The sequence below is a fragment of the Aotus nancymaae genome, unplaced genomic scaffold (genome assembly GCF_030222135.1).
Source record: "Aotus nancymaae isolate 86718 unplaced genomic scaffold, 86718_ANA_hifiasm-v0.15.2.pri h1tg000014l, whole genome shotgun sequence".
Taxonomy (NCBI): Eukaryota; Metazoa; Chordata; class Mammalia; order Primates; family Aotidae; genus Aotus; species Aotus nancymaae.
The window spans coordinates 11150007-11176580 of NW_026988425.1; the positions used below are offsets into that span (position 1 = coordinate 11150007).

General features: G+C 41.0%; 1 protein-coding gene across 9 annotated transcripts in view; it reads right to left on the bottom strand.

The window, feature by feature from the left end:
• Positions 1 to 26574, bottom strand: part of CTNND2 (catenin delta 2) — a 935473-nt gene that overhangs the window by 201985 nt on the left and 706914 nt on the right. For all 9 annotated transcript variants that reach the window (XM_021675376.2, XM_064375868.1, XM_064375870.1 and 6 more), the window contains one exon: positions 26325 to 26538. In XM_021675376.2, coding sequence (XP_021531051.2) covers positions 26325 to 26538 — 214 coding nt within the window. The remainder of the gene's footprint in view (positions 1 to 26324; positions 26539 to 26574) is intronic.

The following is a 26574-nucleotide window of genomic DNA, read 5'->3' on the forward strand; positions in this document are numbered from 1 at the left end:
ATCACAAGGTCAAGAGATCGAGACCGTCCTGGTCAACATGGTGAAACCCCGTCTCTACTAATACAAAAAATTAGCTGGGCATGGTGGCGCGTGCCCGTAATCCCAGCTACTCAGGAGGCTGAGGCAGGAGAATTGCCTGAACCCAGGAGGCGGAGGTTGCGGTGAGCCGTGATCGCGCCATTGCACTCCAGCCTGGGTAACGAGCGAAACTCCGCCTCAAAAAAAAAAAAAAAAAAAAAAAAATCTTCAGTGTATTAAAAAGGGATAAAGAATAAAGTAAGAAAAAAAATCCACCCAGAGATAATGAGATCTGGGAGACATGCTCTTGTTTACGGATCTGTTCTTACATACTCACGTGACACTTGACAGAAATAGAATCCCAGCACACATGCTGTTTGTTAACTTGCTTTTTGCATTCAACACATGTTATGGATATATTTTGATATCAACATGTAGCCACATCTTAATTTTTAATGCCTGGTAATGTTCTATTTGATGGTCCATTTTTATCTAATTGTGTATTGATGAACATTTAAGTTGTTTCCTTTTTTATTTTATTTTTTTGCTGACATTGGCTCTTACCATGTACTAGAGTGTTTTAAATGCTTTCCATATATTAACTCATCTGCTTTAAAGATGTTTCTTAATAGTCTCTCAATATAAATCCTAAAACTTGGATCGCTGGGTAAAGAGTCTACACATTTTAAATACTGAGGCGTATTGCCAAAATGCTCTCCAGAAAGATCAGATCACCCTCTTGACACTGTCACCCAACAGTGTGTGTTGCTGTCCCTCACCAACCTTGGTGTCAGCAATCATTCTCATCTTTGGAGATCTGCTAGCAGACATGTGTCTCCTTCCCACGGGCATTCCTTTAAATTAAACTTCTTCGTATGAGCATATTAGCTGCTTGCATGTTGTTTTTTGAAATGCCAGTTCATATCTTTTGTTTTTATTTCCCAGTTGGGTCATGCATGGGAATGAACACATAAGTAAAACTACTAAATGTTGCAGAGCTGTAGAGATGCTAAAGAATTGAGAAGTTAGTAGAACCAGTATTGACGCTCACAATCATTATTCTTCCTGTCTTAACTTTTGTGACCCTTAGTGTATTGACACCTATATTTCTCTTTTCATGGTATCTTTTAATTCATTTGTTTTCTACAATGAATCCTATATTTAAAAATCCAGGGGACATGTATCTTTTCTGTTTCCCCCTGATGTGATTCCCCCATCTTCTGTCTTGGTGAGAGCAAGCTTTAACAACTATAAAAACAATGTATAGAAAGGCTTTGGAAATGTGTCACCACTGGACACGTACATTGTTGACAACGGACATTAACTTTCACACAGTTTCCATGGCAAACTCTTGTCTCTGTTGCCAGTCGAAGGATACAAAGCTCTAGCCTTGCACTTTACTAAGCATATCCATTTTACTATGTTTGTAGGTTGAGAGTGTAAGCACTGATATAGTTGAAAACAGGTTGAAATCCTTCATAGAGTGAGATCCTATCGATCTATCTAGAAATTTCTACCTCTTTCTCCAAACCACCTTAGTCTGTGAAGTCTGGTTTCCTTATCCTAACTTTCAATAATGGGAACTCAAGATCCAGCAAGGTCCAAACTGGGCTCTACCACCATTACTGATTCATAATTTCTAGTTAAAAATCCAACTATAACCTAACTGTACTTACCACCTCTGTTTATCTTAACTGGCTATTTATTCCAACTTATCATGTCATTGCTCTCAGATTAATGTTCCTACCCTGCAGGAGGGATCCATGGCACTGCCCCACTCAACAACCATCTGTTTGTCCCATCTTCCACAGATTTCACAACAGATGACATAACAGCATCTAAAAGACCAAGTTTGTAGGATTTGTTGATATGTTTTTCATATAAGTTTCTTACACAAACTCTTAATAAGAGTAAGGGTAATAACATTAAAATACAACCTCTCTTCTGTGAGCTGAGCTAATGAGGTCCAGATACATAATTCTGTGATTGAATGTAATAAATAGATGGAGTTTATGAACTCCTGCGAAGATGCATGAGTATTACATCCTTTATTTCACCTCAACAATTCCCAATGCACTCAGATTCTCAGCAGGGACTTTATAAGTTGATGTTAAGGTTCCAAGAACAGAGTGGCGTTTAGATATTCTGTGTTTTGCCCTCAAGGGAAATCCTGGTGCTTTTGTTTCTAGGTGTCTAGATAGGAAAACTGATATTCAATTACGAAATTCAAGGCATTTGATTTTTAGTTTCTTACTATGTATCTACAACATGGTGATACCTAACACTGTCTATAGGACACCCACTGTTGTTAGACAGAAAAAAAGAACAAAAAAAAAAAAAACAGTAAAAAATTATTGGCCTAATCAAGAATCTAAGGCACGCCCTATTTGTGATTCCAGAATTTTTTAACATAGAAAAATTAATCACAATGTATATATAAAATATATGTATTGCAAGTGATTAACAGTTGCTTTTACCTATCACCTCCTGGAGACTAAAAAAATATTAAGGGGAAGGAAATTTTGAGGGACATATTTTTTGGTCTTGTTCACAGATAATTAGATCTATAAAATACTCTCATTAAACTACATGGATCAAGTTAGATGGAAATTTACACCATCCATTTAAATTCTGAATAATATACTGCAAAAACAACCTTTGTCATTTTGTCAATAATTAGATAGCAGTGTCATTTATTTCCTTGGGTGAACTATGATTTGTGAGGATAAAATAATATTATCAGATAAAAAGCATCCTCAATTCCATTGCAAGAAAACATGTATCGGAAGAGAGATCCAAGATGGCTGATGATTAGCAGCTCGGGCACGTAACTCCCAGTGAAAGCGCAAAGAACGAGAGGACGCCACACTTTCAGACGAATATTAGTTGCTCACGGACCAGGAGATTCCCAGTGGAGGAGCTCCACGGGTCACCAGGGCGACTCTTGTGGCCGGTGTGGCAGTTTTGCTGGTGCCTTAGCACGCCAGTTCTTGGTGCAGAGTCCGGAGATTCCCGGGCAGAAAAGCACCATCAATCTTAACACCGCTGTTTTGGCCGGCTCAGTGGATTGCTCAGATTTCGGCGCAGGGAATCAACAAGTTGGATGTCAGAGACCCAGTTAGAAAGTCGGTAATTATAAAGATGACAGACGGACAAATATATAATGAAGGGAAGAAACCAGCGTAAAAAGGCAGAGAATACTCAAAATCAGAATACCTCTCCCTCTACAGGGGATTGCAATTCCTCATCAGTAACGGAACAAGGCTTAATAGATTACACGTGTGTTCCAATAACAGAAGCAGGTTTCAAAACGTGGGTGATAAGAAACTTCTGTGAATTAAAAGAACTTGTTCTAACCCAATGCAAAGAAACTAAGAACCTTGAAAAAAGGTTTGACAAAATGTTAACGAGAATGGACAATTTAGAGAAGAATATAAGTGAATTGATGGAGCTGAAAAACACAACACGAGAATTTCGCGAAGCATGCACAAGTTTAAACAGTCGAATTGATCAAGCAGAAGGAAGGATATCAGAAGTCGAGGACCAGCTCAGTGAAATGAAACGAGAAGACAAGAATGCAGAAAAAAGGATGAAAAGGAATGAGCAAAGTCTCCAGGAAATATGGGACTATGTGAAAAGACCTAATCTACGTTTGATAGGTGTACCTGAATGTGATGAAGAGAATGAATCCAAGTTGGAAAATACTCTTCAGGATATCATTCAGGAAAATTTTCCCAACCTGGCAAGGCAGGGTAATATTCAACTCCAGGTAATACAGAGAACACCACAAAGATATTCTTCAAGAAGACCAACCCCAAGGCACATAATCGCCAGATTTATTAGGGTTGAAATGAAGGAGAAAATACTAAGGGCAGCCAGAGAGAAAGGTCAGGTTACCCACAAAGGGAAATCTATCAGACTCACAGCAGATCTCTCAGCAGAAACCCTACAAGCCAGAAAAGAGTGGGGACCAATATTTAACATCCTTAAAGAAAAGAACTTTCAACCCAGAATTTCCTATCCAGCCAAACTAAGCTTTATGAGCGAAGGAAAAATTAAATCTTTTGCGAACAAACAAGTACTTAGAGAGTTCACCACCACCAGGCCTGCTTTACAAGAGCTTCTGAAAGAAGCACTATACATATAAAGGAACAACCAATATCAGCCTTTCCAAAAATATATCAAAAAGCAAAGAACATTAATACAATGAAAAATTTACATCAACTAATGGGCAAAACAGCCAGCTAGCATCAAACGCCAGTATTAAACTTATATATATTTCAATTGGATAAAAAGCCAAAACCCATCGGTATGCTGCATCCAGACCCATCTTACATGCAACAATACACAAAGACTCAAAGAGAAGGAGGAAGATTTACCAACCAGAGAGTAAAAATAAACAAATAAACAAAAAGCAGGAGATGCAATTCTCGCCTCTGATAAAGTAGACTTTAAAGCAACAAAGATCAAAAGAGGCAAAGAAGGACATTACATAATGGCAAAAGGATCAATGCAACAAGAAGAGCTAACGATTCTATAGATCAACGAGATAGAAAATTAACAAGGATATTCAGGACTTGAACTCTGACCCGGAACAAGTAAACTTAATAAACATTTATAGAACTCTCCACTTCAAATACACAAAACATACATTACCACCTCACACCTATTCCAAAAGTGACTATATAATTGGAAGTAAATCACTCCTCAGTAATCGTATAGCATTTCATAGGTTTAAATTAAATATTGGTTGGCTGTTTGTTTGTTATCTTCTTCCCTTATTCCTTCCTGTCTACATCATTAAGTATAATTATCGGTATAAAAGAGGTTTTCAATACCCATTACTAAATTGCATTCTAGCCTGGGAAAGAAAGCAATACTCCCATTCTCTCTCCCTCTTTCTTTTCCTTCTCCCTCCTCCCCATTCTCTCTCTCTCTTTCTCTTCCTTTTTCCTCCTTCCTATTCTCTCTCTCTCTTTCTCTTTAAACAACAACAAAAAAAGAAAACATGTATCAATTAATTTAAATACTATATCAAGTTATTTATACCAGAAAATGTATGTAAGATGATACTGATTGGTTCCTGGTAGCTACTGATATTCTGGCAGCGGTGTTGGTGAAGGCAAAGAAATAGAAAAGGAAGAGGTGAAGAAGACACAAAGTTGGCTTAGGATTCAAGCTGGTTTTATGTTGTTTAGGATGGAAATGAGATCTCTCAGTGCCCCTTGCTATGCCTGCAACAGTGTATTCTTCATAGACATGTTAACATACTGTCATCCATGACAACTCAAACATTAAGCAAGGTCTTACTATGAAATCAAAGACGAATGAGCATCAGTGAACACCAGTAAGTCCGCTGCTAACCTAAGCCCTTTTCTCAGTAGGTTAAAAGGAGAACACAACAGTGGTTATGAGTTGAGGAGTACTCCCGAGGCCCAGAGTATACAGCTCAATGAGGGGAAAACTGGAATATAGTTTCCACCAAATTAATCCAAGAGGGATTTGTTGAAGTCCTATGATATGCTGGGTTGAACATCATGGAAACAAAGATGACTATGAAACTTCCCCTGCTCTTAAAGAACTTATAGGTCAATGTTGGTGTTAGAGAGACAGAGATGATACAACTTGAATGGAAAATCAAGTCATGTGAACCCTGGTGGGAGGAGTATGATTAACAATGCCTTGTAATGGAAGATGATGCTAACAAAATGAAGCAAATGGTGGTTAAGAAAGTCTGAGGAATTTGAGATGTAAGAAATCAGTAGAGCCTAGCAGAATTTTGCTCTTTAAAAAGTATGTATATAATCGGAAATTTATGATATATAAATATTTTTGTTAAAATTAATTAGACTCAGGGCACTCATAACATTTAATCATTTTAAGTTGGCAAAGAATGTAATGATGGTTATCAATTTAGTGTACAAGGAAGACATACACAATACAGTATTCACCATATATTGAAATTTAACTCTTAGAAAGACATTTGTCCTACTGATCTTTTTGAGACTACAGAACTACGATAGCTCATAGCTAGAAAACTCTTACTTAAAATTACCCCACTAAGATGACAGTGCATATATGTTACAACTGTTTCTTAATTATGAAGATGGTATGTTAAGCAATAAGTAGGTAATTTTTCATAGTTCGACTAAATTTTCTCAATTTCAGTTGCCTACATTCTCCTGGATGGACACATTTCAAGGCAAAACACATGGACATTTATTCTTAAAGATAAAGCACAGCACTGTTATATATTCCTAAAACAAGGTTATCATTTAAAATATGAACCATGCCTTTAAATATGCATGTTTACCTCAAACTTCTGACCTCAGGTGATCCACCCTCCTCGGCCTCCCAAAATGCTGAGATTATAGGTGTGAGCCACCATGCCTGGCCTAAATATACATATTTATCTATACCTAACCTTGACATTCTATAATGTCTCCATTTTTAGTTCTCGTCATAAAGGAGCTAGGAGGTATGTGTGTTACAAGAGAAGTGGTTTTAAAAAATCATTTTCTGACCTCCACCTCTAAAAGTTAGTAAGTTTGAAGTCTGAGGACATATTGACATCCCAACCCTCTTATAAAAGGCTTAAATTATTCCCAGAATAGATAACCCTGGATGTTATCTAATATTTAAAAAATACATAATTGGCTTGGAGAAAGCAGGTATTTGTATTCCAAAATGATGCTGTGTAAACCTGGAAGAACTTTTGCTTTGGTACTTACTACATTAACCTTTTAATGTTTCCTTCTTACCCTAACATGGGGATGATAACAATGACATACTTTTTATTTGCTGGAAATAATAAGCTAAGGGCTCCGCTTATTGAAGAAATAACTCAACAGCAATGACCTTCATTGACGGATAGCTGAGGCTAGGGTACTAATTCTGTAATTAGCAATAAATGTAGGGTTGATATGGTTTGCTCTGTGTTCCCACCCAAATCTTATCTTGAATAATAATCCCCATGTGTTGAGGGAGGGACCTGGTGGGAGGGGACTGGATCATGGAGGGGTGGGGTTTCCCCCATGCTGTTCTTGTGATAGTGAGTGAATTCTCATGAGATCCGATGGTTTTAAAGGGCGGCACTTGCCCCCCCTCACGCGCTCTCTCTCCTCCAACATGTAAGATGTGCCTTTCCCTATGATTGTAAGTTTCCTAAGGCCTACCCAGCCAGGTGGAACTGTGAGTTAATTAAAGTTCTTTCCTTTGTAAATTACCCAGTCTCAGGAAGTTCTTTATAGCAGTGTGAAAATAGACTAATACAAGGGTCATGTGGTCTTAAATGTAATATGTTATTTTGGAAGCAGAATCCTATGTTAATATTTAAAGCATTTTAAAAAAGAAAGGTAACAGTGATTGGATGAGAACTCAGTTTTAAGTTTCACACACTGAAAGCACAAGCAAGGCTATGTGCCTCACACATTGTAGAATCTCAGCGTTGCGGTCGGTGCCTGCAAGGGGATGGGCTCCTCTGCTCATGTCCCTGACCCCAAGGCAGGATGTAGGGTGAAGAAGGACCTCACCTAGCCTGTTGGGGACAGGGCCTGTAACACTGATCCCTTTCCCATATTTGCCTTAGGGCTTATCTGAGCAACATTCTCTAGATCCTGATACCTCGTAGAAAACAGTGAAAACGTGACCTGGCTCTTTAAAGAACCAAACTGAAATACATCACTCGAATCATGCCAACTGGCAACTCCTATAGAATTCCTATGTAGCAGGGATGCTGGCTCCCATCTGAGTTGATGCCTCTGTACCCTGCAGAGTTCAGACAGGGCTCAGCACTCCCAGTTGCCCGAGGATGTGGAGCTGACAGAGTCTGCTAGTATGTGGGCCCAGAGGTTCTGGGGAAGAACCAAGCCTGTGCGCTCAAGGTCTGGGATGTGTTTGGGCAGGGCAGGCAGGCCTGGCAGAGGCTGACGGGCAGGGCAGGAAAACCTCCTAGGAGGGAACTGACGTGAATGCAAACCAGCCAGCCGGTACCATGAGCCGGGTGCAGTGACAAGAAGGGTGGACCCAAGGACTGGAGGGGGAGCCATTGTTTGACTCGTCCTCAGCCCAGCAACAGAGGCACATCTCCATTCCAGGGAAAGAGTCTAAGGTGGGAATTCTAGTACAAATTGTAATGCAAAGGGCAATGAGCCATTCTTTCTCTCTGGTTTACCTACTTCCTCATAGCTACCTTCTCCTGAGGGCTCAGGGCAGACACCTGTGGGGCCACTTTCCCCCAGTAGCAGTAGGTGAGATGGCCACAACCAGCAGAGCAGCACAGGCCATGGCCCAGGGAGCCAGGGAGAGCAGCCAGGGGAACTGCAGGCTCTTCTGCCAAGCCCAGGGTATAGAACAGACACACAAGGAAGTGGGGACAGTAGTGCTTCCAGTGAGGAACTGCGTCTGCTAGAGCAGGATGGCAGGGAGGTCTATGTGAAGGCCAAAAACCACGGAGCCCACGTGTGTGTGTGTGTCTGTGTGGTGTATGTAGTGTGTGTGTGTATATGGGTGTGCATGTGTGTGGTGTGTGTGGGGTGTGTGTGGTTTGTGGAGGGGGTGTGTGTAGCATGTGGTTTGTGTGTGGAGGGGTTGTGTGTGTGTAGTGTGTGGTGTGTGGGGGTGTGTGTTATTGTGTGTGGTGTGTGTGGGGGTGTGTGGTATGTGTGGAGGTGTGCGTGTGGGATATGTGTGCATGTAGTGGTGTGTGGTGTATGGGAGGTGTGTGGTCTGTGTGTGCAGTAGGTGTGTGTGTGTGTGTGTGTGTGTGGGAGGGGGGTGTGTGGTGTGTGTGGGGTGTGGTCCGTGTGTGTGGTGTGTGTGTGGGCTATGTGTGTGGAGGTGTATGTGTGTGTGTGTAGTGTGTGTCTACGCATACCGGGCACGTATGTTCATGCCTGCATGCGCCAGTCAGTGTGTGTGGTGTGTGTGTGGTATGTGTGTTTGTGGTGTCTGTGTGTAATGTGTGTGCACACACCTGGGCATGTACGTTCATGCCTGTATGTGCCGGTCAGTGTGGGTATGCCTACATTGCACAGGCATGCTTGCGTGCACCCACCTTCACATGGACATCTAGGAGTGTACACACCTGTGTATGCATGTCTGTGTGTGCAAGTAAAGTTAGTGACTTAGTTTTTGGAGGAGAGGGATGGATGTGAGACACTTGGTGTTTTAAGTAAATTTGTCTCAACTTCAACCTCTCTCTTCCCCCATCCATGTCTAGGTAGTTTTCCACCGCCCAGATGCCCTCAAAACTCTTATTGCAGGTGATTGCCCTCAACTTCTCACCCTCAACTCTTACTATGGGCCATTTTCCCCCAAGGACTGGTTAATACTATCTTTGCATAAAAGACATACAGCAAAAGAAACTACAGCCAATGGGGAGAAGCAATGCCAAGGGTAGCTGTGGGCTGTTCTTGCAAATTTCATATGACTGACTTTCTGTGGCCTAATGATTTTTTTAAAAAGTGCTTTGCATAGATATAGCTGTTTCCATAGCAACTCAGACTGTGTTTCATTATATTGCAGCCCTAAAGGCAGCCTCAGCAAAGCTACCTAGAGATGGTGAGGGAGCCCCCTGGAGGTAAGGGGAATTTTAGGAAGATCCTGGTATTTCGAGGTTGATCGGCAAATTTTAGAGAGATGCTGCTTTCCATTCACTAAGCTGTGGCTTATCTAATCAGACTTAATGTATGCTTTTGGGAGAGTTCCCCTTCTCAGATCACCTGATCATTTCTTTCTTTTCAATCCCATTTTCATTAGATTCAAATTATAAATACCTAGCCATGCTCAATGAGAAGTTTATACATGACAATAAAATTTCACATCTGTGTTTACACACTTCGATAACTAAGTTAATAGCAAGGGCACTTTTGCAGAAAATTATTAAATTGATAGACTGCTTGAAAATCCTAAATGATCCACGTTCATCTCATAACCACAACTGTGTGTTAAATACAATTTTCTATCTCCTGTTAATTTAACAAAGTCTTTGGAAGTCTCCTGAAAAAGGGCATGGAAAGTAAAGCACATTCGCATGCCTCTCCACCCATACATGTCCTTATAAAGGATGCGTGTGACAGGGTGTGCATAAGTGATGACACATATTAGAAACATCCAAGGTCAAAAGTAGAGAGGATGGGCATCAGCACTCACCAGCTAGCTGGTAAAGATATCCAGCAGCTAAGGCCCCACTGCCAAAGAAGAGGAGCAAATAGAATTAGTTTAGTTTTTTCTTTTCTTTCTTTTTTTTTTTTTTTGAGACCTAGTAGTTTTGTTCTTGTTGCCCAGGCTGGAGTGCAGTGGTGCGATCTCAGCTCACTGCAAACTCCACCTCCTGGGTTCAAGTGATTCTCCTGCCTCAGCCTCCTGAGTTGATGGGATTACAGGCGCCTGCCACCACGTCTGTCTAATTTTTTTTTGTATTTTTAGTAGAGACAGAGTTTCATCATGTTGGCCAGGTTGGTCTCAAACTGCTGACCTCAAATGATCCACCTGCCTCGGTCTCCCAAAGTGCTGGGATTACAGGCGTGAGCCACTGCACCTGGCCTAGCTCTAGTTTTGTGTGCTCTCTCTCGCTGGCTTATGCTATCTCTCTCTGTCTCTCTCTTCTTCTCTCAAACTCTTTTCTTTCATTACCTTGAGCATGTGTAGAACCAATATAAAATTAAACATCTGCTTCAAAAGTGCAAACACGCTTAAAAGGCAAAGACTGAAACAAAACAAAAACCGCTAGAGCTAATGTCCAAGACTTCTTTTTGTCAATAAAAATGTTTCCAAATGCTTTGAAATCAGCATTTCTCAGCCTTCGATTTCCATGCATATTACTGCCTCTCACTAACGAGGGAGGGGAAGAATTTTAAAGAATGAAGGCTGGAGGATGGTTCTTTCTAATCTAAAAAGAATCACTTGACATAAAATGTGAGAAATGGAAGTAGCCTTTTTTCTACTGATACTGGCGAATGCAAATGCGGTTCATTCACTGTTAAGAATATCTGGAAACCAGTTAAGAGTACATGTTCATGTTTGCTTTTAATTAACTGCACAGATAAGCCTCAGAAAATGGATTTGTGAACAGAGCAGGTATGCCGCCTGAAAACAGAATTGTGCTTATGAATTAAAATCCATTTTCTAAAAAAATAAATCCAACATGCATAAAAGCCAAATAATATGTAGGGTAAGTGGCTCTTTTAACTACTATGTATCATAATTTTAAGTGCTAACTGTGTTTGCTATAGACTGCTGTACTTGACGTACTGAATACTTTTATGCTCAAGGTTCCATGGTATTTAAATTGCTTGAAAAAATGTCCTAACTTTTAAGTTGGCCAACTGTCATTTGCACAGTAGATTAATCCTTGTTCACTATTGTGAATTAATAGTCTGTGCAATTTTTTTTCTCATCAACGAGGACACAGCTGACTCTGGGTGTACCCCTAGCAATTTTCGTGTGAAGCGAATCAAGTTATATAGAAACTTATCAAGCACCTACCTCATTATTCCTTCCGCTCAAAGGCCCTTAACTTCTAGAAGAATCTTAGATTAAAAGGCAAATATGGATGGAGAGAGAAGACTAGACTGTTTGAAGCAGACAGCATTAGGCCTCAATGCAAGGAAAGTGGGAGGCAGATATGCACACAGATGACTCAATTCTGAATCCATCGCATTTAAGGAGCAGGCATGGGACAGTTTGCCCCTGCAACCTTCGTGGCCCATGTTTTATTCTCCTGCTACAATTACCTGCAAGTCAAACCCATATGCATCTTTAAAACCCGTTTCAAATGTTGCTTTCTTCATAAAGTGTTCCTTGATCTTGTCAACTGAAGGTTCTCTTTCCTCCTCTAAGCTCCTCTGGCCCTCCATGCATATCTTGTAGAAGTTCTCTATCTCCCTCTCTCTAACTCGATGGACTGCTCCTGGAGAATACAGCTCACATCTACATCATTTTCTTTTCTTTTTTTCTTTTTCTTTCTTTTTTTGATGGAGTCTTGCTCTGTCATCAGGCTGCAGTGCAGTACAGTGGCGTGATCTTGGCTCATCGCAACCTCCACCTCCCGGGTTCAAGTGATTCTCTTGGCTCAGCCTCCCAAGTAGCTGGGACTACAGGTGCACGCCACCACGCCCAGCTAATTTTTGTATTTTTAGTAGAGACAGAGTTTCACCATGTTGGCCGGGATGGTCTCAATCTCTTGACCTCGTGCCACCCACCTTGGCCTCCCAATGTTCTGGGATTGTAGGTGTGAGCCACTGCACCCGGCCATCTACATTATGTTCGTATTCTTTCTTCTACCTTGACTGAGCAACCCTGTAGTGTTGCTCAGACATCTACTGTGAACAGGGGAAGAAAGAAGGTCACCTTCCAAGCAGTCCCATTTCCTGACTTCCCTGGGATTACAGGTCTATTGATACGGGCTCCTGTTTTAGGAAACCACTTCACAGAGATTCTTTTGGGTATTCCCTGGGAAGGGTACACAGTTGATGTACACAGCTGCTGTGATGGCAAAGACAACATCCAAGAGCGAGCTGCTAAGTGAAAAGAGTTTTGCAGGTGCAAAACTGAAGCTTCTCCTCCACTCGGCTGAGTTTCATCCTCTAAGGGACAACCAGAAAGGAAGTTTATTTCAAACGTTTCATCAGAAATGACAAATAAAAACATCTGTTGGAAAGGAAACCAGGTGTTGGGCAAGAGATGGAGACATTCTGTAATTTGCTGCTCTCCTCCAGGATCCAGTGGGGATTGCTATGTTGTGTTCGTTAACACTAGTTAATGTAATTTTTGTGATAATTGTAGAGCAAATAGAGCAAACTCTCAAATATAATTAGGGAAAAGTGTTTCTAATTAACTTGTAACTCATGAGTTGCAAAGTAAAGCCACCAATCAGTTACGCATTGTCAGACCTAAGAAGTGGAAATGTGCTGTACATTTCAATCTCGGCAAATAGAAAACAAAACAAAAAGACCCAGCACAACTTTCCTTTAAGTCTTTATACAGTTTTGGCATGCTGTGAAATGTAATTGCAGATAAGCACAGATACATCTCAGTCACCAGCCCCAGCGATCATGGAGGTGAAAACTGAAGGCAACTTCAGACAATTCAAGAACATCCAACATTTTACTGCAGCACTATGTAAAATAGATCATGCTCACGAAACACTCTGATCGGTGTACAGAAGGTTCTGATGAAACTTCAAGAAGTTTTGTAAGGAAGTAAAGGACTATGATATTTGCAAGCTCCACCCCAGTTACCATGGCCATCAGTAACAGAGGCTTACTGCTGGATGTAAGTCAGGGGCGGTACAGGCAATTTCTTCTATATCCAGTAGAAGCAATTCCACTTTTTTTCTCTCTCACTTGAGGAAGCACACTGTAATCTGAGGTAACCTCAAATTCATTTTAATTTTTAAAAAGTGATAAATGGGCCATATATTTTCATTAGATAATATAGTTACTATTAACAACAAATTATTTTGGCATCTCTCAAAACACATCCGTGCCTCCTAATTCCCCTCCCCTCGCTGTCCGCTGTAATTCTTGGTCTTGTGGAAGTAGAAAGTGGTGTTTCTCAAACATGCATGATCCCAAGAACCATCAGGGGGTATTGTTAAATGTGTGGCTTCCCAGGCTATGAAAATCTAGGGTCCAGAAATATGTATTGTTTTATCAAGTGCCCCCAAAGAACTCTTATGATTGAAGAAACTAGAAAATCACTGGTGTAAAGCAGACTGGCTTTGGAAATCAAGGACTACAACAGGACCACAGACCAGCTGTGACTTTAAGCATGTCCCTTATATCCAACCTCACAGGACCTCAGGAGTATTCAGGACAATGACAGACAGGAAGGTACCCAGCACAATGACTGTAAGTGTGGGTGTTCAGAAATGTTTGTTTATCTCCTTCTTGGTCCACAGGAAATAAATGCAGAGAATACCTGGATTGTCAGGTTTGCCACACTGGACAGCAATAACAGTGTAAAATACAAGAAATAATGTGAAGTATTGGCTCTAGAGGCATCTGCAATGTCCTACTCTGTGACAAAGGTAACAAAGAAGAGATATAAGCTTGACTTACCCAGATATAAATGTCAGCAGTCTAATCTTAGCATAGCACAAGTAACTACAACTCCCTTAAAAAGGCAGTTTATGAGACACACAGACAAATGGAACAAAATAGTGAACTCAGAAATAAGACTGCACATCTACAACCATCTGATCTTTGACAAACCTGACAAAAACAAGCAACGGGGAAAGGACTCCCTATTTAACAAATGATGCTGGGAGAACTGGCTAGCCATATGCAGAAAATTGAAACTGGACCCCTTCCTTATATGTTATATAAAAATTAACTCAGGATAGATAAATACTTAAATGTAAACCCCAAAACTATAAAACCCCTAGGAGAAAACCTAGGTAGTACCATTCAGGACACAGGCACAGGCAAAGATTTCACAACGAAAACCTCAAAAGCAATTGCAACAAAAGCAAAACTTGACAAATGGGATCTAATTAATCTAAAAAAACTTCTGTACAGCAACAAAGAAACTATCATCAGAGTGAACAGACAACCTACAGAATGGGAGAAAATTTTTGCAATCTATCCATCTGCAAAGGTCTAGTATCCAGAGTTTACAAAAAACTTAAACACATTCATAAGAAAAGAACCAACCCCATTTAAAAGTGGGCAAAGGACATGAACAGACACTTCTCAAAAGAAGACATTCATGCAGCCAATAAACGTATGAAAAAAAGCTCATTAGAGAAATGCACATCAAAACCACAATGAGATACCTTCTCATGCCAGTTAGAAGGGTGATTATTAAAAAGTCAAGAAACAACAGATGCTGGTGAGGCTACAGGAAAACAGGAATGCTTTTACACTGTTGGTGGGAATGTAAATTAGTTCAACCATTGTGGAAGACAGTATGGTGATTCCTCAAAGACCTGGAACCAGAAATACCATTTGACCTAGCAATCCCATTACTGAGTATATACCCAAAGGAATATAAATCATTCTATTATAAAGATATATCCACATGTATTTTCACTGCAGCACTATTGACAATAGCAAAGACATGAAATCAACTCAAATGCCCATCTGTGATACACTGGATAAAGAAAATGTGGTATATATATATCATAGAATGCTGTACAGCCATAAAAAGGAGTGAGATCATGTCTTTGCAGAAACATGGATGGAGCTGGAAGCCATTATCTTCAGCAAACTAACACAGGAAAAGAAAACCAAACACCACATGTTCTCACTTAACTTACCAGTGGGAGCTAAACAATGGGAACCCATGGACACAGGAAGGGGAACAACACATGCCAGGGCCAGTCAGGGAGTTGGGGGAGGGAAAACATCAGGAAAAATAGTTAATGCATCTAATACCTAGATAATGGGTTGATAGGTGCAGCAAGCTACCATGGCACACGTTTGCCTATATAACAAACCTGCACATCCTGCACATGTATCCTGGAACCTTAGAATAAATACAATTTAAAATTAAAACAAATAATGTTTTAATGTATGGAAATGTCTTGCTCACTGAGACATCGGTGCCACCATCCTGGTTATTGATAAGAGAGCCATCCATAAGGAAGGGGGATCTATGGCTGGAAGAAGCCAGATGGCTAGAAGGGTTTCTGAAGATCTATGGGATAGAGCGGCACGACCACCCTGGAATGCTTACCTCCAGACTTCACGTATGGGAGACAAAACTTCCTCTAGTTTAACAGACCATTATTTGGGGCTTTTCTTTTCTTCAAGCTTCATTCTAAGTAGTAAATTCCCATCCCTTTTTAATCTCTTTAGCCTGCTTGATTTTTCTTCATAGCATTTGCCACATGCTGAAATTACAGATTTATTTGTTTCCATTTATGTCTGTCTTGTCCACTATGACACTTTAGGAGGGCAGGTCTAAGAGTTCAAAGCTTGAAACAGTCTACAATGGTTCTGTTAATAAGATTACAAAATTTCACGTATTGTCTTGATATAGTTCACTCCTTTACATATGAATCAATGGAAATACCAAGACTCTTCTCAAAGGTGCTCCTTTATTTCTCCCTTCCTCCATCTGGCTCCTTGAAAAACAGGCGCCATGATCTTGATCATTAGGAAGAAAGTCATATCACAAGGAAAGTTGGTCTGTGGCTAGAAGGTGCCTGGGTCTTCACTTCTTGTATCCCAAGCACCTAAACTTCACTTCCATATACAGTTGACTTTGAACAACATGGTTTGAACTGTGAAGGTACACTTATACATAGATTTTCTTCCACTTCTGCCACCCCTAAGACAGCAAGACCAACCTCTTTTCTTCTTTCTCCTCAGCCTACTTAATGCAAAGACAATGAGAATGAAGATCTTATGAAGATCTACTCTTACTTAATAAAGTGCATACATATTTTCTCTTCCTTACAATTTCTTTTATAACATTTTCTTTTGTCTAGCTTATATTATTGTAAGAATATAGTATATAATACATATATAAAATATATGTTAAGTGACTTTTTATGTTATCGGTAAGGCATCCAGTCAACAGTAAGCTATTAGTAATTAAGTTCTGGAGAGCCAAATTATATGCAAATTTTCAACTCTAGGGGTTGTCAGCACTCCTAACTGTTGGGTTATTCAAGGGTCAACTACAGTAGGCACTCAACAGCAATTTGTTTAATGAATTAATGAACTACTGAATGGCTTCTCTCTCTAGGACTGAGGGTGGCGTGCACAGAAAGTTAAAGGTGTGGATTTTCTGATTTGATTAGAGTCAGTCTATTTGGGGAAGCAATTAGGAATCAGAACAGTGCTGAGGGTTTTAAGTTTTTTGCCCTCTGCCTGTGCATATAATTTGGGCTTGCCTCTGCAAAGAGATAATCTTAAAATGGTCAAAATGACAGGAGACAAGAATAGGCAACATCTCAGCAAAGAATATGTGAGATAAAAAGCTGGTTAGGAGATGACTTGCCATCAAAAGGCAGACCAAACACTTAGCTCCTCTCTCCCTCACTGATCCATCAGAATTAACAGCAATGTATTGGGAAAGATTCTTCCCCAGGCCTGATGTTTCCTTACTGTGAACGGAGCACAATTACTGTAACACTTAGACTCTCCCAACCCCTCACTTCCTCTTCCCCTGCAAGGTAGAGGAACTTGTCTAAGGCACTAGTGAGCGTGCAGGGCTTGGCCCAGCTCTGGGCTTCTTCCACTAGGGAATGAATGGCCATGAGGAACTCTGCTTCCCTTGGTCTCCATAAGATGTACCCTGGTGACTGGTAGAGGAGGAGGAAAGCTGCCCTGACCCAATGGCTGCCTGTGCCATGGTAGATAAATGTACCTGATTCTGGCATTCTGGGTGAGCAAACCAACGTGGCTAATAGGCCTGGAGTCTGGCCTCCAACCCTACTCCTAGCAGTAATGAGGTGATTATGTGGCCTCTTTCCTTATTCTGTTAGAACTTGGTTGTAGAAGACAGCATGCAATCGAAGGTTCTATAAAGCCCTATGGCCTAAGCTACCTGCTTGCATAAATACAGTTTAATACACAGCCATACTCATTTGTTGCTGTATTATCTATGATGCTTTCATTGAGCACAGGTAGAGCTCAGTAGTTGTAATAGAGACCTAAAACCTACAAGCTAAAATATTTTCTATCTGTCCTTTTACTGAAAAACCTTTCCAACTCCTATTCTAGAATCTAGAAGCGAACGGTAGAAAATCATATTGCCTCTAGTGCAATGCTTTCAGGTTCAAGAACAAAGGAAAAGTAAAAGGCAGGCAGGACTCCATTTCAGCAAACACTGCTACCCTTCTACATGCTAAAAAGCAAAGTGTCCAACTCAGGAAGCAGGTTCAAAAGAACTGTGCCTTCCTGAGAGCTGCAGAAGGACAGTAGACGAGAATGAATCACAGAAGGACATCCCATCCCAGCAGTAAAAAGAAGTGCTAGAAAAACGCAGGACTCAGGGCCTAGAGCAGGAGCAAGCAGAGACAGCGGCCTGCAGTGTGCATAGCTGAGGTCTGAGCTTGAAGGTGCAGCAGGTTCTGCAATGTAAAGAGCAGCTTCCACTCAGGAGTCTGTTGAGGGTAATTTTGCAATCTTCGTGGGGACAGGAGAGCAAATCAATTCCATAATAAAAAGCAGAGCAATCACTGTTGCACCATAGGATTGAGGAATATCTGCTAACAAACCACAGGACAGTGGAAGGCTTATCACAGGACAGAACACAGTCATGGGACACTGGACCAAAACACCTGACTACCAAAGAGGAAATCCAAAATCAAAGGTTTCAAGTATGCAGAAAGGGAACGAAACCACCTCATAGAAGACCTGGAGTGGAGGGCTTGTACTGTGTCACCCCAGCTGAACTGGAACTATGCTTTCCAGAATTTCCTTCCCTGCTGAGTTGCAGGTTGAGGCTGGAGATATCGGCAGGATGCCAGGCAGGTGCAAGTGAAGCATGGCGCTGAGCTCTGAGGGCTGCGGGCAGAGGGCATCGGGGCTGCAGCAGTGTGTGCATGCCTCCCCCGGCTGCTACTCCACCTTTTGGGCCACAGCTCTGACAGCTCCCACCACATCCCCTCTTTCCACTTCCCTAGGTCCTGGCCAGGAAGAATCATGCAGAGCTCTGTGGCAAAGAGCGGCAGCTTTGTGCATCACTCGTGGTGGATTTGTAGCCAGAGAGAGGCAAAAGACGGGTGCCGTTTGTCCCCATGAATGGCAGCTGGCTCTGGCTTCCCCTACTTCACACTCTGCTGTTCTTTCCGACTGTTGCCTGCTGGCCCGTGACAACTGCAGGCCCATCATCAGACAGAGCAGCAAAGCCTTCCATAGGCGTTTTCACCAGCTCTCACTGTGGTGTCAGGTCTAATCCTGAGAACGAGTCCCCCTTTCCATGCCATCTATGGTGCTTCTGCCTCCCTGGTCAAACCAGGATGCACGTGGAGACAGGTGCTGCCTCTGCTGCCTGTATCTAAATGTTGCAAGGTATCAAGGATGTCTGACTCCAGTTTCCCAAAGAAGAAACAATGGGAATAGAAGAATCTCCCTTCAAGTGGGAAATGCATCAGGCCAGAATGAACCTCTTTGCTGGGACTTTTTTCTCCTGATTCAGGTTAAGTTCACAGATGGTGGACCAGCAAAGCCACACAACACCAGGCTGGCATCCCCTGACTAAATCCAAGGGGCATCCAAGTGCTCATTTCCCTCCGACACTGTGGTCAGCAGAATCGTCATCCTCCGAAGATGTCCACATCTGAATGCTCAAGACCTCTGAATGGGCTCCTTTACATGGCAAAAGGGACTTGCAGATGGGATTAAGTAAGGTAAGGAATCTAAAATGGGGAGACTAACATGGAGAGAATCCTGGATCAGCTAGGTGGGTGCAATCTAATCACATGGGGCTTTAAAAGCAGAGAATCCTTTCTGGCAGTGATCAGAGGAAAATGTGACCACGGAGACTCATCAGAGCTGCAATGTTGCTGGCTTTGAAGGCAGTGGAATGGGGTCATGAGCCAAAGAACGTGGGCAGCTTTGGAAGCTGGAAAAGGTGAGGAAATGGACTGTTCTCTAGAGCCTCCTGAAAGCAACACAGCACCGGTGACAGTTGGATGGCAGCCAGGTGAGTCTGTGTCAGGCCTGTAACATCCAAAACCCTAAGAAAATCAGTCTGCCTTGTATTAAGCTGCTAAATGTGTGGTGAACTGTCACAGCAGCAACAGCTGACCAATACAGACGCACTGGTGCCCGGCTGCAAGCTTGGTGAGGGCTGGCTTCTGGGAACATGCCTGTGCCTGGAATACTTTCCCTTAGGGGGTCACAATGGCTTTCTTGCTAAATTTGATGGGCAGGTGCCATTGTTTACATCTTTGAACAGTGAGAGGCCTTAGAGCTGACAATGCAATCATACATCCCCTGAGGTCCTAAAAGTATGTGGCCAATTCCAGTGTGAGGCAGCCCTGAATTCAGGCTGCTGAAGGACCCAGGCCCTATAGAGGCACCAGCATCGCCCTGGCTGAGACTGTGCAGAATAAAAAATTGGCAGAGGACGATTTTTACATGTTAGCTCACTTAAGAATTGTGGATTTTGAACTTTAACACACAACGGCAAGAGGTATTGATTTTTTGACTTTAATTCCTTTGAACTTTAATGTCTTTGGACTTCAATATGAAAGTGGATTTAAACTTTGATTTTTAATTTCTCCATGGGAATTTGATATTTGGTGGGGGTTATATTAAAATTCAAAGCATTTCTACATTGCTGGCATTCCATTATTGAAATGTCTCTATTAATTTTTATCTTCGGGATGTTGTTTAATCTTCTCAGACCTCTAATTTGCTATGTTGGACAATATAGCTGGACGTCACTTGGAATAAGAAATAAAACTGGATTTAATTTTAAATCTTGGGAACATAGTAACCCTGAATTTGATTTAAATAATTTACTCCTCTGACCCCTTTTGGTGACTCTTGGTGAAATATATACATTTCCCACCAGGAATTCCAGGTGATTTCCAAAAAGTGCCATCAAGATGGAAGAAAAGCTTTCTTGACAAACTGCTTAGCTTCTGCTCTGGGGAGATGGGCTATGCCTCTGGGTGATCATAACAAAGAGGGTGAAAGAAAAATAGGCAGGGATATTAGTGGGAGAAAGGCATCCCCCCTGTTCCAGTGTCTCCTTCCATGCAAGGTGCTCAATCAATGCTATACCTGAACTTCTGTTAAATTAGCAAGGTCACTGGGCTGACAGACCTTAAAGAAGGCCTCCAGCCTGGCTTCTGTCAGCAACAGAGATAATATCTGCAAAAATGTTTACACTTTGTTTAATCTATCAAAACTGTTCAGAGTTCACTGTATGAGTTCAGAGCTGCTTCAGTTCAGAACTCATACAGGACAAATGTTATTTATCATGAACATATTGGAATAGAGAAGAGAATGGAAGGAATAATTCAGCAGACAAGAAATTTCATCACATTTCTGCAAGATGCAAAACAGCCAGAGTGAGCTGATAGATGGAGCCAAGGGAGAAGCAAGCATAGTCCAGGATACACATAAAGGTGACTCTATCCCAGGGAGGTGGCTGGCCGTCCTGGTGGAATGCTAGGAAAGATTTACACTCAGACACGGAAGGCACCTGGGGTGTAGAAATGGGACAACAAGCTAGAAAGGGGTGATTGAAGGGAAGTAGTCACATCTCATTCTCTACTTCCACCTAGGTCGAGAGAACACTCAGCAGAGAGTAAAATACTGTCCCCTTCCTCCAGGCCAAACAAACAAAAAACAACTCAGAAGAATCTCCAAAGAGACAGATTATGTTGGGGAGAACCAAAAAGGTGCCATGGACATCTGGGTCTTAGAGAAAAACCCTCCCCATTAAGACACTTAAAGGATTTCCCACGATAACAGTTTTCTCCCACCCATTTACTCTGAAGTGAAGCTTCACTGTGAACAAGCTTCACCAACATGCAAAGAGCTCAGATGAACTCTATTCCCACTATCTTAAAAATAAGCAGAAAGCTAAGGACCACCACAGATCTGAAGCCTGCAAAATCAATGAAAAAGCCCTCCATTAAAAAAAAACAATGAAAAAAATTGAGATAATTCATGCTAAAGAGATAAAAACAAACTTAAGTTCTAAGAAATATCCTTGGAGAAATTCAAAAATATTTTACATTTGTAAAACAAAAATAGAGGCTACTAAAAAATAAAAAAGAGAATTCTTAGCATTTTTCTTTTAAAAAGATGATATCCTCTTGGGCCCTTGGTAGTGGGAGGGTGGAAGTCACAGACAAATTGGGGAAAATAAATGTTGGATATTGGAGAAGTCTTCCAGAACATATGACAAAAAGGCAAAGCGCTCAAAATTATATAAGGAAATACAAGAGAAATAATCCAAGGGGCTCAAAATCTGACTAATTCCAGAAAGAAAGGACAGAGGAAATGGAGACAAGGGAATTATTTCGAAAAAGAAGAAGAAGAAAATTTCCTGGCACTAAAGGTCATGACTCTTTAAATTGAAAATGTTCAATGACTTTTTTTTAAAAAAGTCACACACCTAGATATATTATGAGAGAATTTTACAGTATTAAGGCTAAAATAATAGAAAATATTTTTTTAAAAAGTCACACACCTAGGTATATCATGAGAGAATTTTACAGTGTTAAGGCTAAAATAATAGAAAATATTCCTGAGAAAAATGATTTTCTGTCTAGAATTGCATATCTAGTAAACATCACTCACGTGTGAGGGTTAAAGGCTTACTTTTTTCAGAATTTAATCTCCTAAGCATCCCTTTTTAGGAGTTTTTAAGTGAGTAAAACAAAAGAGAAGAGGGCATAGGATCTTGGAGACAGAAGTTCTAATCCAGGATCTAATCCTACTGTGCAGGTCTAGAGTGCAACATCCAAATCCATCCTAAAGACTCTGGAAGGGACTTCTATGGAGAAAGGAGGGAATTAATGATGCCTGAAACAAAGGACAAGGTTGAGTCCTCAGCCTGACTCCCTAACTAAAAGGAAAGACCACCTAGACACGCGAAGCATCAGACGGAAGAACACACTCTGCTCCTGGAGAAGCAGAGCCCTCGACACGTGCTTCCAACCAAAAGAAAACTTTTTTACTAAGTTCTATTGTTTAATAAAAACGATTTTATTAAAGATTTGTAAAGGATTCTGAAATCTTTAGTTGGGCATACCCAAGATTTAGGTCCATTATTTCCATATTTAGAGAGAGAAAAACTCCACGAGTCAGGCCCAAAGGACGTACAGCATTTCTAATCAAAATTTATTTGTTTAGGAGGTTTTCAAGCAATGGCTAGCATACAACAGCTTCAACTGGACTTAAATAAAATTCTCATCGTCATCTCATAGTAATTATTGCATAGGAAGAAAATTATTTATTGCAAGACATAGCGGGCAGAAAAATATATTCTGCTGTGAAGAGATATTGCAGTGCAAACAGGCAGCTATTTTTTTCAGCATATGCATGTTTATGTGTTGAATGTAAATGTATGTAAATATCTCAATTTTAACACTTTATCATTGCTCAAATAGTCTGCCAAGCCATATTCAATACCTAATTTAAAGCTTTGCAAGATCATTTCTTTCCTTCTTGTAATTTGGCACTCTTGAGAGCATAAGTTCTTCTGGATATACAGCTAGGCCTAATCTATAATCTGATCTGCAAACTGTGCTTTCATTTTTTTAAAAATCACCAAAATTTTTCTTATGAATATCTGATTATAATACATCCCAGTTTACAAATATTTACTAAGAAATTCAAAGGCAGACCTCACCCTACCTTCCCCTGTAATGTTTTGTTCAACATTTGTTCTCATGCATGAGATAACAGGCAGGAAAGTGATCAGGAAAATCTCCCCTGTACTGGCTGGGCTCCTGGAATGTACTGAGTCGTTATTCTTTGCTGAGCTCTGCATTAGATCCACTGGAGAATTGCAAAGAAAGTAAGAGGTATAGCTGTTACACTTAGATCATTACTTTGTTTAATTCATGCACGATATCTGACCTAATTTCTAAACAGATTTGCGGCGGCTCCTTGCAACAACAGATGTGAAGCCAGCCTTTCTTCTTGTACACCCTACTCCGCCCCTCAGAGTCATCTCGTCCCTTGCTGCTCATCTAGTAAGTTGCTAAAATGTGTGGACATGTTTGCCAGGGCCATCACTTTAAATATTCAGCAGCCAGTACTGCACACTTCTGATCGTTCAGTGCAGAGCCTCACCACTGCAGCGGGCACTGGTGTAGGCATCTCCATGGCTGCACCGTAGGGTCAACTAAGGGCATTCAAGGCTTAGTCAATAGAATCCAAGCTTTCTCTGAGGTGAATTCCTTTGGCCTCATTTGACTTTTGCTTTGGGAGGTGAAGTTGGCTTTGGCTTCATTTACATCATTGATGCAATGTCTGTGCAGAAGTCAGCCGAGTCCTGCAGGTTTCTAGGCACCCTCAGATTTCTGTCAGTAAGAAACTCAGAAGGCTTTGTCTAGAGCCAATCACTAGACTCACTTACAGTAGCAATTTATTCCACACTAGAATGTTCTAGATGCTCTCTTTCAATTTCCTTTACTAGAGTGGAGGGTGGGCCAAGGGGCTTGTGGATTTTCTGAAGAATCCATGATGGCAACTTCAGACACCATGAACTTCAGCTTGTCAACATGTTCTGATATGTTTTTCTTTGAGAAAGGTGAAACTGATGCCAAGCACGATATGAACATGCTTCTGGAAAGGCAGAAAACATCTATTGAAGTAACAACCACTGTCCCTCTTAATGGATGTGACTATCACAGCAAAAGACAGCATTTAGAAGGAGACACAGAGAGAGCCTCGAAACCGCAGCACATACTGATGAAAACACAGTGGGTCAAGACATGACAGTGGGTGGAAACCTTCTTCTCAAAAAAAGTGCAATAAGAGGGTATCCTCTCCAGACAGTAAGTACTTGCATCCTTCCTACAGCCTGAGTTTCACCAGGAAAAGAAACAAGAGGTTATGCCTTTGGTTTTTCAGATGGGGCTTACAAAGGAATTTCTGATGTTGCCCAGGCACATGTGATGGTTGACACCCGGGAGCTGTCAGAAGCAGTGCTGAAGGCAATGGTGTAGGCACCAGTCGGATCCTTTAGCGCTGCTTCAAATGGCAGCACAGGATAAGACACACTGCTGCAGAAGGTGTCAGGTGTCGGGGGTATGGCATTTCCATTCTGTTTGAAGCCATCACTCATCTCAACCTTTGGCATGTGGCTGCGTTTCTTTGGCAATCAGGGAAGCTACCACAGAGGGTTCTTCTAGACAATGGTTTTGTGTTGGAGCAAATTCAAATTTTAGTCAAATCCAATTCTTTTCTAATCATAAATTAATCCATATGATATAGACAGAAGGTGCTCTGTTGGTCTTCATTTCTGGGGGCTTCATGTATCTTTTGGCGAAGTCTTATGCACAGAAGCTTCCTGTCCCTATCACACGCATTGAGTCCTTTCTTTTGCAGGCCGTTCCAACTTAAGCCCAACCCACAAATACAAGGATGGGTGTTCATAACCATAATGGTGGGAAATATTTTCAGTTACATAACTCATCCCCAACCTATCCTAGACATCATACTATGTAGCTAAAAATACTTTTACCTCCCCTGACTCATGTCACCTCACATTAGTTTGGTGTGAAACATTGCTTTAATAGTACGGTAATTGTTAACAAGTATTTTTTTTTTTCCCCACAAAGACAATTTTCTACTTACAGAAAGAAAAAACAAAATAACCAATTTGCATCTAGTTCTGATATAACTAAGGATGAGAAAGAAATGTGACAATAATCTCAAGGAGTGTATACTCAAGAAAATATACTAAAGTTGGGAGTCTTGACCCAGGACTGGATAAATATTTATGACTCTCTAGCTTGAATAATGTATTTTCATCACTTTTCAGCATAACTACAAGGAAATTTTAGAGTTGAGACAGAAGGTCAATAGAACCAGGGACAATTAAAAGATCTTTTTAGACCGTCAACTATGCAATCCAGTTGCCAAATACTTGCTGATAGGGGTAATTTTTGATGAACCGAAAACCAAGTATCACCTAGAATGGCAGTGAGCATGATCAAGATGAGTAAGCAGCAGAGTAATTTGAAATCCTGTATTGAGGCCACCTGGGCCATCAGTACTCCAAGTAACACTGCAGATTTTTAAAGTGAGAGCTGACAGCTCCGTGTTCACATGTATCCAGATATGTGCCAACTGTTTCACAGGGTCTCATTTATTAAACCCTCATGACTACAGTGTGGCTACTATAATCATTTCCATTTTACAAAACCCAAAAGTTCTACAATCAAAAAGCTTTGATGTTCACTTTTTAAAAATTCCTTAATATGTAATACTAATGGTGACTTTTAATAGATATGAACATTTCATTCAAAAAATTCACTGCTAAGTAGAATAAGCCGTCTGTGTTAATGACAGTGTAAACCAAAATACATACCTTATTACCAAAAACTGACATGCCTTGTCAATTATCATTAATGAAGAGCCCTGGGTATTGTATGATGCTCAACTACCTCTAAATCAACTGACAAAAACTGATTATGATCACAGAATTTCAGTGAGGGTTACATGCATTTGATTATTGAATATGATCCATCCAGGTGGGTCACATCTGATACCATTTTCTTAGTGGTTTACTCATTTGAAAACACATATTGAGACTGCCTATGTTATTAGAACACCACAATATTTATTTGGTTAGTATATTTGCTACCGTGTTGGATAATGGAAAGTTTATCTTGAGATAAAATATAATAATTCAATAATGCTTCTAACCTGTGACCAGCTCCCGGATCTCCAGGTCGGTGGTCTTGCGGAGTAACCTCACCAGCGCTGGGATGCCACCACAGTTTTTCAGGGCAATTTTGTTATCATCATTGGCCTTCCCATACACCAGGTTTCTCAGAGCTCCACAGGCGCTACGGTGGACTTCAGTCATCCGATGATCCAACAGGTCCACCAAGAGCTGGATGCCTCCTTGTCTTCTTATCTGAAAGAGCAAAGGACACCCCACTGTTGCTTTAGA